The following is a 13,359-nucleotide window of genomic DNA, read 5'->3' as shown; positions in this document are numbered from 1 at the left end:
ATTCTCTCAAATACCTTGCTCAGATGAGATGTATTAGCTATTGGGCGCGTATCTGATAAAGATTTTGGGGGAGTTACTTTATTGATGGGTATTATAAATATTGCTTTCCATATATGAGGGAAGACTCCAGTGTCTAATGACCGATCAAAAAGTGCTGTAAGAAGGATTGTAATTTGAGGTACGTGATTTTTTAACCATCTCAAATCAAGTCCATCTGGACTATTCCCTTTAGATTTTTGAAGAGTCAAGTGTAGAGCTTTAGTCACATCAACTATATCTATTTCAGTCCAAGTAAAAAAGAATTTACTTTACTTTTATGTAATTGGAAAAGTGAATTTACAAATTGTTGGTCACATGCTGGGTGTCGACGTACCATGGCTGCATAATGTTCATATACAGAAGTCAGACGGTTCAAAATGATTTAGAGGAGAAGATGAAGTACGCTTTACAAGGCCTAGGTGTTTTAGCTTACTCCAAATTTAAGTTCCGTGAGATAGATTAGACAGTGAGTTGTTTAAATAGTTTTCACGAGCACGAAAGGGGAAGAGGCGACTAAAATAATTTTACATTGATTTTGAGCGTCAATGCACTTAAAATTCCATCTGTTAGGTAAAGACCTTCTTATTTTAAATTTGATTCTGATATTGTTAACAAATGTTTATAAAATTGATTAAAAAAAAGTGGAAAAATATCATTACATTGATTTTCAGTGTCAATGTAGTGTCAAAAAAATTTTGGGTCGCATAAAATCTTTTGTAATGTAAATTTTATACTAATATTATTTTTAAAAAATCCGGAACTGATAAAAGAAGTGACTAAAATAATTTTACATTGATTTTTAGTGTCAATGCAGTGTCAAGAATTTTTCGTTTTGCATAAAATTTTTTGTAATGTAAATTTTAAACTAATATTCAAAGAAAAATTTTGAAACTGATAAAAAGTGACCGAAATAATATTACATTGATTTTAAGCATCAATTAAGTTCTGAAACGTTATTAATTGTAGAAAGTTTCTTATAATAAAAATCCTACTTTTTCCTAAATTTTCCTTTTTTTTTTTTTTTTATTTTTCAGTAAAATTGTACTCAAATTATGTTAAAACTTTCTAAGCTATTTTCTCAAAATTGTAATTTTCAAGATACGTCGTTTTTTTATGACAAGGCAACTTAAACTGTTAAAAGTGGAACTCAAAATTCAAATTTTAAAAGGTTCCTCACAGAAATTGAATTCTGGCATACACTCTAGTACTTATAATTGAAATCCCAATTCCATATCATTAACATAAAATGAAAATATTATAAATGATTAATGTGAATATTGCAGCATCAACATGAAATTATTAAAATATATTTTCAGGGTAAAATGATTTGTGGTTAATTAAAATTACTTTGTACACTTTTAAATATTCTATCACTCGATAAATTATTCTTCTATAATTAAACTTTGTAATAATAATATTGAAGGAATTTTTATATTAAAATTAAAGTTTTGTTAAAACTTTTTTTAATCTTTACCCGACAATGTTGAAATATGAAATATGAAATATCTATAATCCCTTTATCTACAAAATCGATTTTATGAAATTTAAATTTTATCACTATTAATATTATTATGATTATTATAATTTTTTTTGTTAGAAAAAAATTATAATCAAATTGAAAGTATTAGTGCTCATTAAAAATCAATGAATTAATCCACTGTAGCTATAATGTAGTAATAACTTATTTCCAAGTTCTACTATTCTATATTCCGCTTTAAATCTCATCTATTATTCTGCTAATAACGTCATTTAATTTTATGTTGTAACGAAGAAATTAAAAGTAATATAAGTAAAAAAATTTTTATTTTTATTAAATTTAACATTGCAAGTATCAATGAAATATTTGAAAGCTGATTGTGAATAGTTAAAATGGTCACAATCCTCTTTAAGTACATAAATTATTAAAACAGATTTAGTATCAAGACTACTAGTTGAAATAAATTAAATAACTTTTTTATATTTATACTAGCTGTTATCCGCTTCCGCTTCGCTGGGCATTTTATAGAACTCTATTTTTAGATCTAAACTTGAAATTTAATTAGAGTATTGTTTTGAATTTCACAAATTCCAAATTTCATCAAATTAGCATATACCTTTTATCCATGTAATTATTCCAGCTAATATTCATTGTAACTTTCAATGTGCAATCATTATAATGTTTGCGTGGCTTTTTTTCAAAAATGAATAATAATTGACACGAAGAAAAAAATTTGAAATGAGAATTTGGAGTCTATAGGAGCTATAGCTTGAAATTAAAAATTTTTAATGTTAACAGCCACCTTCGCAAACCCCTGTGAGATGAGCTATCGTAAAATTTGCCCATAGACTTTTTCTACATCTCTTACAGAAGATTCCTACCAAATTTGGAGTCGATAGAAGCTATAGTTTAAAAACGGTAATTTTTCATTATTAACGCCCCCGCAATCCTCTTTGGGGTAGAATATCGTAAAATTCGTTCATAAATTATTTTTTCATCACTTACAGAAAATTCCTACAAAATTTGGAGTCTGTAGGAGTTATAGCTTGAAAATTAAAAATTTTGATTGTTAATACCCACCCCCGCAACCCTTTGTGAGGTGAGATATCGTATAATTCGTTTATAGATTATTTCTACATCTCTTACAGAAGATTTCTACCAAATTTGGAGTCGATAGGAGCTATAGTTTAAAAACGGAAATTTTTCATTATTAACGCACCCGCAATCCTTAAAGACAGAAATTTTAATAGATAGCTTTTTGCTTTTAGACTGCATTGACAATCAAAATCAATGTAATATTCTTAAAATTATCTCAGCAAGTAGATTTAGTCGATATAAATGCGTTAGAACTTTTAGTAAAAGTGTTTTATGTGATAAGCGTCGATTTATGACTACGTTGATATCCAAAATCAATGTAATATTTAATTTTAATGTAATATCAAATTTACAATTAAAATCGCTTCTGTAAAATAAATGTAATTTATAATGTGAGTGTCAATGCAGTTAATTTTTTTTGCGATATCTCAGAAACTAATCATCCGATTTATTTGAAATTTTGACACGTTATTCTGACTGAAACACAAAGTAAACTAATAATAATGACCTTGAGCCAATGTGGGGTAAAATGGACTCAAACGAATAAATAAAAAAGTAATATACAATTACCAGGTTATAATATATTTTCGAGTGAACTTTACATACTTATAATAACAATTATAATTATACGAGTGTTTAAAACTCGAAATAATCACTGTAGATCATTAAATAATAATCTGGTGTTGTTGAAGTTGTTGTTATGGTAAATGACAAATTTGACTATAATTGATCCATATTACGTTTACTTCATTATTTTCTCCAGTTCTCTCATTTCAGCTGAAAAATAAAACAAATTTTTTGAGTTATTATTTAAACTTAAAAAAATAAAAAATAAAATTATTTTTAAATATAGTAATTATTATATTACTAACAACGTTACCGACTTATTATTAGTAATTAATCGTTCACGCGTCTATAATTTTTTTTTTTTTAAATTATACTTTTATTTCTAACTTTTCAAATGAGAAATTAAACTTTTGCGACTGTAAAAATTTTCAAATTTTCCGAAGCAGTCCCTTGGGATGCCAAGAGTTTTCTAATCAAAACTTTGCAATTTTTCTATGTAAATTATATTTTTTTATTATGTGAAAATGACTTTTTTAAAAACCGTACAATTAACATTGTAACATTACCAATTTTTATGATACAAAAATTATATTTCCAAAAATGTAAAATCAATAGTCATGTTACCAGGGTTAAAATAATTGAAATACATCACGTGACAAATGCCAAGAACGAGTAAAAATTTTTTTGCCAATCTTTGTAAAAATATTTTAAACTTAAAAGTGAAAAAAATTTTGTAAGCCAAAAAAGCGCATGTTTAAAATTCTACGCCAGTTTTGGATTTAGGAACTTCAAAATTTAGTGATCTAAAGCCAGAAGAACGTAGAAAATTTTTTTGCCAATCTTTGCAAGTAAATTTGAAGCTTAAAAATAAAAATAAAAATGTAAAACCAAAAGAGCGTGTCTATAAAAATGTACGCCCGTTTTGGGTATATTGAACAGTAAAACGCACACTTAACATTAGTGGTTTCCGCAATATTTTTGATTAGGCGCTTGATTTTCCAAAAAACCACAAAAGCCCATTTTTGGTTGCTTTTTCAAATTCATGTAATGATTGAAAAAAATTTTTTTCAAAATCAATAGCCAATACTTGTAGAGAATTTATTCAAGTTTTCAAAACTAATCTTAAAATTTCTGTGCGATCATTGGTTGCTGAGATATTGGTAATCAAAGACAAAATGATCTTTTTCCATTCAAACACCGATATCTCAGTGAGAAATGCTCGTATTGAGATTTTTAAAAAACCAAATTAAAGCTGAATAACTAAGCTATCTAGTCCATATGAAGGTTAAGTCAAAAAAATTTTTTCTACGTCCGGAGATTAAAAAAAAAAAAAACCAAAAAAATTTCGAAATTTTTTTTTTCGGTGGTTTTCTTAAGATTACTCGAAAACAATTTTGAAAAAAAAAATTTCAAACTCAGATCCAAAAACTAGACACTATGAGCTACAATTTGCTTTTTTTTGCTGTACGACCATTTTTGTATAAGTTACAGCCTGTTGAAAATCCCCCAAAAATTTGGATTTTTTTTGCTCCCTTAATTTTTGTGAGAAGTGTATTTTTTTTAATCTTCAAAATTTCAACGATTTTGAATTAAAGATTTGAATTTTAAATTAAAGTTCTTAAAGATTTTGAATTAAATGGCAAAAAAAATTTCTTTTACTTACTTTTGATATAAAACCCTATCTTACCTCTGTATTACGCTTTTTTAACATTTGTCACGCGATATAATAATTATAAAAATACAAAATTAAATAAAAAAATCCACCATCAGCAAGACGTTTCTTTTCCTCAGCCAACTGCTTGTCTCTGATAGCCTTGCGTTTCATTTCAACCTCCTGGAAGGCAGCTTCCTTTTTGGAGAAACGGTTTTGGTAAAACAATCCGTACATTATTCCAGCTGTCAGTAACGTCCATCTTGAGAACTGAAAAAAATTATTTATTAATAAATAATTATTACCTATTACTTATATTTAATATAAAAACACAAAAATATTAGGTTATAATTATGTAACCGCTAAATATCCAGCGACACTTTCCTAGAAGGTAAGTTCAAATTTAGTAATTATTTAAAAAAAAATATGAGTGATAATTAGGAATAAATTAATTTAATTTTTTGGGAATAATTATGTAAAACTTACCTTGATGAAGGGTGAAACCCGGACGGGTCGTGGGTTTAATTCGACGGCGGACATTTTTTTTACTGGTCTTGATCTAAATGATATTGACGGGCGCAGACAAAATTTAGAAATATATACAGAGATACAGGTTAGATAAATTGAGCATGTTATATTTATGTGTGTGTTGTGTGTGTTTTTTCGATGCGCTTGATAGAAGAAATGACAGATGGAGCTGAATTTCACTTCTTTGTTTTTTAATTTACTGAGTTACTAACATTTGGTAATTTTATTGTTTTAGCTCCTTTATAGCCGGCCTTACTGGTTACTGAATCCACTTTTATAATTTAGATGAAAAATATAAAATTTATAAAATATAAATAAAATAGAGATGGATATATAAGGCATCAATTTATTCGTAATGTGATTGGTTGAATATATCATAAGCATGAAAATATATGCAAACTCTATATTTAGGCGCGAGCTTGCGCGCGCAAATTTGAATTCTAGTATTTAAAATAAATTATTTAATAGTTTAATAAAAAATGAAATATAAATATTTCATTTCTTTTTTAATTAAGCTGTAACTCTGAGGAGAATGATCGTACAGCAAAAAAAAGCAAATTGCAGCTCCAAGTATCTAGTTTTCAGATATGACCATGAACATTTTTTATCATGTTCGGGTCTGGAGAAATTCTAAGAAAACTACAAAAAAAAATTTCCAAATTTTTTCTCGTCTTAAAAAAGGTCTACGGGCTTCAAAAAAATTTTTTCTTTAATTGAAAAAATTCACTCGATTTTTTCTGACTGCTGCAACTGCCTTAGTTTCAAATCTCATTTTAAAAAATCAATAAAAAATTTTTATTCACTCAAAATTTGAAGAACTAGAATTCAAATTTGCGCGCGCAAGCACGCGCCTTACTATAGCGTTTGCATATATTTTCATGCTCATGATATATTCGACCAATCACGTTACGAATAGTTTGATGCCACATACATTTCATCTCAATTTTATTATGGGATAAATTTTTTTTCAAAAATTTAAAATGGCGGATTTTAAGAAATAAATTTTAAAAGTTTTTTTGCCAAAAAATGACAATTGATAACTGGTAAAAAAAATTCTATAAAAATAAATACTATCGCCTAATTTTAATTGAAAAAATAATTTTTTCAATTGAATAAGTAAATTTTTTTTAATTAATTATTAAAAGTTAAATATGGAGCGACAGTGCCAGTTTTTAACACAGAGGGAGCGCCAGAATGTTTACATTATGAGTGATAATAATGAATAAGTTATAAATGATCTATATATGTTATTGAAACTGGAGTAAATCAATTTTATTTGTTTTGATTTGTAGAAACCTTGAATGTCCATTTGAATATTACGAAAATGTGGGCGTGGTTGTGAATATATGACCTAGAGATGAATAGAAGAAGTTTACTACATAGAAAAAAAAAAAAAAAAAAAAAAAAAAAAGAAAGGAATATTCACTTGCATGTTCCAATGTTAGATCGTTTGATACTGAGTTGAGTGAAGAGTGAGTAGAGTGTACATAGCATGTGCGCGTAGCGATCTACGACGCATTTTAATTTTAATGTTTATAGTTATGTTTATCAGAAATATTATTTTGAGGATATAAAAGTAGAATTATACTTTTTAAAAAATGGATCTTTTTATTGTATTTATCATAATGTTTGCGTTGATATTTTTTATTATATTGGGGTTTATAATAAAAACATTCTGCCAGGCTTGTGGGGATCAGGATCCAACCAATAGTTCAAATAAAAGATGGAATAGAAATGATGATACAGGTAGATTGTTTTATGAATAATATACGGCGAAAAAAACCTAGGGATTTTTCCTATTTTTGCATAGGAAAAATTCCTATGTTAACATGGGAATTTTTCCAATGTTAACATGGGAAATTTTTCTTTATTAACATGATAGAAATATCCATGTGACATAGGGAAAATTTATTCATCACTAAAATTTATGTAACTTAATTTAATAATTACAAATTTACATAACAATTTTCTTATTCGAGCAATTTCAGATAATTTGAACGTAAAACAATACAGTCGGTTTGTGATAAAAAAAATTCGAGGAAATTTTTTTCAAATTTTGCTTTACATTTCGAAACAATTTAAAATTCAGCAGATTATGGACGGTGTGGCTTAAATTGCCATAACTTCTTCAAAAATTCACTTATCAGGACGTTTTTTTTTTTCAAAATTTTTTTTATTAAATGTTCTTTTTGGGAAAAAATAGAAAAAAATTATTCAAATCTATCTTCATCGTTATTTTTTAGATTTTCCGAAAAAACTCCGAATTTCTTGATGATAAACATTTTTAATTTTTTTTTACTTTCTTTCACATGAAACTTTGACATTTTCTATAAATATCCTGAAAATTTCGGAATGGTGTTTTTTCGATTTCTATTTTTTTTCAATTGAAAAAAAAATTTTTTTTATGTCATAAATGAATTTTTCCTATGTATTAATAATAAATTATTATTTATTATTTATTAATTATTTATTTATAAATGAAGATATTATTTAAAATGCTAATAAAATTGTTTTTTAGGATTTTCAGACGATCAAACTTCAAATTTCGATGCAATGAATCTCTACAGTTCAACAACACCATCATTTTGGAGTTCAATTATTGTTCCATCAGATACCGGAGCCAATTGTGATGTTGCAATTGTCGATTCTGGAGGAGTATTTTGTGATGCTGGTGGAGGAATTGCAGATGCTGGTGTATGCTGCGATGCCGGTGGTGGAGGATGTGATTCCGGTGGAGGAGGAAGTTGTGATTAAATTTATCACAAAAAGTACAATTACAATTAAACTCAAACTAACTACCTCATATGTATTATTTTATTGAAGTTATACTTCTTTTGGCGCGTTTGGATGAAAGTGAAATTTGTGAGTTGTGTGCGCATGATGTTCCAAAAAAGCGACATGATGAAGTTGGACATCACTTTTATGACAAATTTTAGGATACTTAAATATCATAAAAGTGTCCTAAAATTGTTATAAAAGTGTCCTAAAGTAGTCATAAAAGTATTTTAAAATGGTCCTAAAAGAGTCATAAGCTTATGATCCTAAACGTGACATAATTTAGGACATTTTTATGAATTTTAGGACACTTTTATGATAATTTTAAAATTGTTATAAGTGTCATAAAAATGTCCTAAAATTCATAAAAGTATCCTAAAATTGTCATAAAAGTACTTTTTACAATATTTTTTCTCTGAGTAATTGCGACAATATTTTTCTAAAATAAAAATTTCATTTCGGTTTGGTGTCATAAATTTGTCATAAAAATGTCCTAAATTGTGTCACGTTTAGGATCCTAAGCTTACGACTTTTTTAGGACAATTTTTTTTTACACGAGTAATTAATGATTTTATATTTATACGGAATAGTCAAATTTTTACTATAATAAAAAATTTTTGATCGTATTTAACATTTTTCTTCGACAATTTTTGCATATTTTTTCTTTAAAATTTTTTTTTCTTAAACCAAAAAAATATAACACCATTTTTTTATCTGAAATTCATGTTTTATATTTTTATTATATTTAAAAAAAAATCAAAATTAAAAATAACATCTAAAATTTATGTTTTATATTTTTAAAAATTCAAAATTAAATTTCTAAAATATGACAACCGAAAAAACACATTTGACATTCAATTTTAAGGGATATATGACTTTTTTAAAGGTTGGTACGTGGTAAATATATTTTGAATAAACAGATCAATAAAAACATGGCACAGTAGAAGTAACTTCAAGTCTGCAATCACTGCCAATTATTTTTTAAACGTATTTTTAATATTAATATTAAGATAAATATTTATTCATTTATTTATTAAGTAATAATTAATAAAAATAATAATGAATTATTTTCAACTTCTTTTATTGTTATTCGGTGTACTGTTTGTTATTATTATGACAGTAACAATTGTTCTAATTTGTGCTTCTTATTGTGAAAGAAAATTTTTTCCTGGATTAAAAAATAATACTATTAAAATTGATAATAAAAGTTATAATTATAGAAAAACTCATACAGGTAATTAAAAATTATTTGTTTTATAATGATAATTTTTTTTTTATAGAACAAATTATTGACTTTTAGTTTTTATTCTTAAATTCAATTATTTATTTATTAATTATTGAATTATTTTTAACTTAGTAATTTCCTTGAGGAATTTTTGTAATTTTTTTTTTGGTGTCATGCGCAAAAAAAAAATTTATTATTCGCAGTTGGATAAATTTTATTACAATTATTTTGAGAAAAAAATAATGTAATAGAATATAAGCTATATGTGACTTGTGAACTATAAATAAATAAAGAAAATGTTGCTTTATTAAATGACTTTTGTTAAATTGCACTGTATTTTCTTAAATATTGACTTTTTTAAAAATATAAGCTCATCCCGATGTTACACTCATCAAGAGCTTTCATTTGAGTATCCACATGCATTTTTGATATATTTTTCATATATACAAATATATGATATATATAAATATATAAAATATATGAAAAATTGATGTGGGTACTCAAATGAAAGGTCTTGATGAGTATAATCGCGGGATGAACTTATATCTTAAAAAATGTAAATAGTTTACAAGATACCAGGTAATTTCTTAATTATTGAAGTTTTTAAAGATATAAAGCTCACCCTGATGTTACAATCATCAAGAGCTTTCATTTGAGTACCCACATGAATTTTTGATATATTTTTCATATATACATACTAGCTGTTACCCGCCCGCTCCGCTGGGCACTTTATAGAATTGTAGTTTTAGATCTAGACTTGAAATTCAATTGGAGTATTATTTTGATTTGCACAGGTTCCACATTCCATCGAATCGGAAGTAGAATTTATTGAAATCCGTATTGAGATGATCTCTACATGACAAATAAAAGATCCTTACCAAATTTGCAGCTTTTTCAAGCTATATTTTAAAAATTAAGATTTTTTATTGTTAACGCCCACCCCCGCGATCTTTATTGGAGGTGATTCGGTGTAAAATCCGTTCTTAGATCATTTTTGTATCACATGTAGACGACTCCTATTAAATTTGGAGTCTATAGGAGCTATAGCTTGGAAATTAAAAATTTTCATAGTTAATACCTACCCCCGCAACCCTCTGTGGGGTGAGATATCGTAAAATTCATTGATAGATTATTTCTACATCTCTTACAGAAGATTCCTACCAAATTTGAAGTTGATAGGAGCTATAGTTTATAGGAAAAAAAGTTAACTTGAATCAAGAAAAAAATTCTTGAACCAAGAAAATAATTTTGAAGAGTTTTAGTGTCTTAAATCAAGATAAAAATTTTTTGAATTAATTCAAATTTACTTAAGCCAAAAAAAATTTCTTAGTTTAAGAATTTTTCTACTCAAACCAAAAAAAAGAAATTCTTCAAAATTATTTACTTGATTCAAGTAAATTTTTTTTTTAAGTGTATAAACTGATAAGCGCCCTTTTGGCATTTGGGTCGCGAAATGTCTTTACGTCAAGAATTGACGGCTTGAAACTGCATTGATGTTCAAAGTCAATGCAAAAAAATTTTTTTTTTCGCCACAAAATTTTCACTGCAAAATTTTCATTAATATTGAAATTTTAGGTATAACCATAGACAATTTCGATGATTGCAATACTCCAGCTCTAAATTACCAAATAAGCCAAATGATAATTGCAAACAATGATCACTGCAACTCTGGACACTACTTAACAGGAGACTACGCTGCTTGTCATCCAGGGATCGACTTTGGAGGTGGCGAAGTAGGAGGTGACCTCGGATTTGGCGGTGACATGGGAGGCTGCGATTAATTAATAATAATAATAATAATAACGATTAAGCTAACGATCAATTATTTTTTTAATATTATTACAGTACAAATTATTATTTAAAAACTGATTTTTTAAGCGAGTATTATATTAATTTGTATAATTATACATATTATAAGCCATAATAAATAATTGATATATATATATATATATATATATATATATATATATATATATATATATATATATATATATATATATATATATATATATATATATATATATAATATATATTTGATGTTTGTAACGTGATTTTGTAAAAAAAAATAAAAAAACTAGTACAATGATTAAAAAATTTTATTTTTTTTTATTTTTTATTGTTCAAGTTATTTTTTTCCTAAGGAGTAATGAGAAGTGAACTTAGTATCTTTGAAATTTGTAAATATCTTAGTAGAAATTTTTTATCAATTTACAATTGAGAATTTTAACCGTAAAAAGAATTTAAGTCTTTCTTTAAATCACAGCGGCGGAGTTCGGATTTTTTGAATTATTTAATAAAAATGTGGCGCGAAAAATAAATCATATTGTTAGTTTTGACAGTGGGATCAATTATTGCAATAAGTGGGATTTTTTAAAATTTTTTTATTCATTTAATAGATTATTTTAGAGTTAAATTGAAATTTTTAGTGTTGATGTATGAAAAATGAGAATTTTAAACTACATTGACGTTCAGAATTAATGTAATTTTATAATTTTTCATGGATTGAATAGATTTTAAAGTTAAATTGAAATTTTTACTGTCTTTGTATAAAAAGTACGATTTTTAAACTCAAAATCAAAATTAAGATTAATCGAAAATTTTTTATTTAATATTTTGTGGTACAATTTGAATTTAACTTCTTTTATAGTTCCGAAACATAAATTTTAATTTTCGACTTTTGAAATTTTCTAAAAAACCCCATATCTCCTGAAATAATGGAAATAGACCTATAAAAAAAGTTACAGTTTTTGTAGGAAATTTCCTGAGGAACAATTTAGAGTGGTTTAAATTGCTCCTAAAGACATTATTTTAGGAGTTATGGCTACTTTTATAATTTGGATACATAAATTTTAATTTTCGACCTTTTAGAATGCCCTAAATTGCTCCTAAAGTCATTATTTTAGGAATTATGGATACTTTTGTAGTTTTGAAACTACTTTTTTTGAGTAGAGGTCAGCTAAGAACGGATTTTACGAAATTCCACCCACAAGGGGGGTTGAGGGGGCGTTAACAATGAAAAATTCCCGTTTTCAAACTATAGCTCCTATCGACTTCAAATTTGGTAGGAATCTTCTGTAAGAGATGTAGAAATAATCTATCAATGAATTTTACGATATCTCACCCCACAGAGGGTTGCGTGGGTAGGTATTAACTATGAAAATTTTTAATTTCCAAGCTATAGCTCCTATAGACTCCAAATTTAATAGAAGTCGTCTACATGTGATACAAAAATGATCTAAGAACGGATTTTACACCGAATCACCTCCAATAAAGATCGCGGGGGTGGATGTTAACAATAAAAAATCTTAATTTTTAAAATATAGCTTGAAAAAGCTGCAAATTTGGTAAGGATCTTTTATTTGTCATGTAGAGATTATCTCAATACGGATTTCAATAAATTCTACTTCCGATTCGATGGAATGTGGAACCTGTGCAAGTCAAAATAATACTCCAATTGAATTTCAAGTCTAGATCTAAAACTACAATTCTATAAAGTGCCCAGCGGAGCGGGCGGGCAACAGCTAGTAATAATAATAAAATTATTTAAAAATTTATATTTAAATTTAGTATTAACAAAAAATAACCATTTTAAAAATCTATGTTTTTTTTTTTTTTTTTTTTTTTTTTTTTAATAAATTGTACGCATATTTCTCCGTAATAGCTTTTTATTTAATCATCATAATCAGTATCTACTAACAAATAAAAAAAAATATTACAATCGTATAAAGAGCTCCAATTTTCTCTTTTTTTTTTTCATCAAAAATCTTTTTTTTTTTTTAATCGAAGTACCAGAAAAAAAAAACGATCCAAGTGAGCACAAAAAAATTCTCAATCAATGATTAAAAAATAAATTCTCTTGTTCCCTCTGTTAACCATAAAAGTTTCATACGCAAAAATTAAACTAAAAAGGAAAAAATTGAAATTTTCACAGTACAAATTTTAAAAATTCCTGAGAAAATTGAAGCTACTTAAATATGTTTAATTAGCACTTTAAAAAAAATA

The 13,359-nt window shown here is 26.3% G+C and overlaps 2 protein-coding genes across 3 annotated transcripts; one reads left to right on the top strand and one right to left on the bottom strand.

The window, feature by feature from the left end:
* Nucleotides 1–3,172: 3,172 nt before the first annotated feature.
* On the bottom strand, nt 3,173–5,476 carry Atpsyne (ATP synthase, subunit E). The gene is made up of 3 exons (XM_074258418.1): nt 5,316–5,476; nt 4,943–5,099; nt 3,173–3,388 (listed from the first exon to the last, which is right to left on the bottom strand). The coding sequence occupies exons 1-3, from the start codon at nt 5,367–5,369 to the stop codon at nt 3,354–3,356; spliced, it is 246 nt and encodes an 81-aa protein (XP_074114519.1). The 5' UTR covers nt 5,370–5,476; the 3' UTR covers nt 3,173–3,353.
* A 1,137-nt stretch (nt 5,477–6,613) lies between these two features.
* Nucleotides 6,614–11,274, top strand: LOC141537326 (uncharacterized). Of its 2 annotated transcripts, XM_074258227.1 has the most exons (3): nt 6,614–7,103; nt 7,876–8,125; nt 10,933–11,274. In XM_074258227.1, the coding sequence occupies exons 1-2, from the start codon at nt 6,956–6,958 to the stop codon at nt 8,109–8,111; spliced, it is 384 nt and encodes a 127-aa protein (XP_074114328.1). In that variant the 5' UTR covers nt 6,614–6,955; the 3' UTR covers nt 8,112–8,125; nt 10,933–11,274. The 2 variants fall into 2 exon arrangements, with proteins under 2 accessions (XP_074114328.1, XP_074114327.1); XM_074258226.1 differs by lacking the exon at nt 10,933–11,274 and having other exon boundaries at nt 6,618–7,103; nt 7,876–9,201.
* The last annotated feature ends 2,085 nt before the right edge of the window (nt 11,275–13,359 follow it).

The sequence above is a fragment of the Cotesia typhae genome, unplaced genomic scaffold, assembly GCF_013202065.1.
Source record: "Cotesia typhae breed Kobodo isofemale line unplaced genomic scaffold, CoteBio_Ctyphae scaffold_91, whole genome shotgun sequence".
NCBI lineage: Eukaryota > Metazoa > Arthropoda > Insecta > Hymenoptera > Braconidae > Cotesia > Cotesia typhae.
This window is presented reverse-complemented; position numbering and strand designations above follow the sequence as displayed.

Coding starts and splice junctions, on each gene's coding strand:
- Atpsyne (XM_074258418.1), bottom strand. CDS start 5,369: ATGTCCGCCGTCGAATTAAACCCACGACCCGTCCGGGTTTCACCCTTC. Junction 5,100..5,315: donor GGGTTTCACCCTTCATCAAG/GTAAGTTTTACA, acceptor AATTTTTTTCAG/TTCTCAAGATGGACGTTACT. Junction 3,389..4,942: donor AAAGAAACGTCTTGCTGATG/GTGGATTTTTTT, acceptor TTTATTTTTCAG/CTGAAATGAGAGAACTGGAG.
- LOC141537326 (XM_074258227.1), top strand. CDS start 6,956: ATGGATCTTTTTATTGTATTTATCATAATGTTTGCGTTGATATTTTTT. Junction 7,104..7,875: donor GAATAGAAATGATGATACAG/GTAGATTGTTTT, acceptor ATTGTTTTTTAG/GATTTTCAGACGATCAAACT.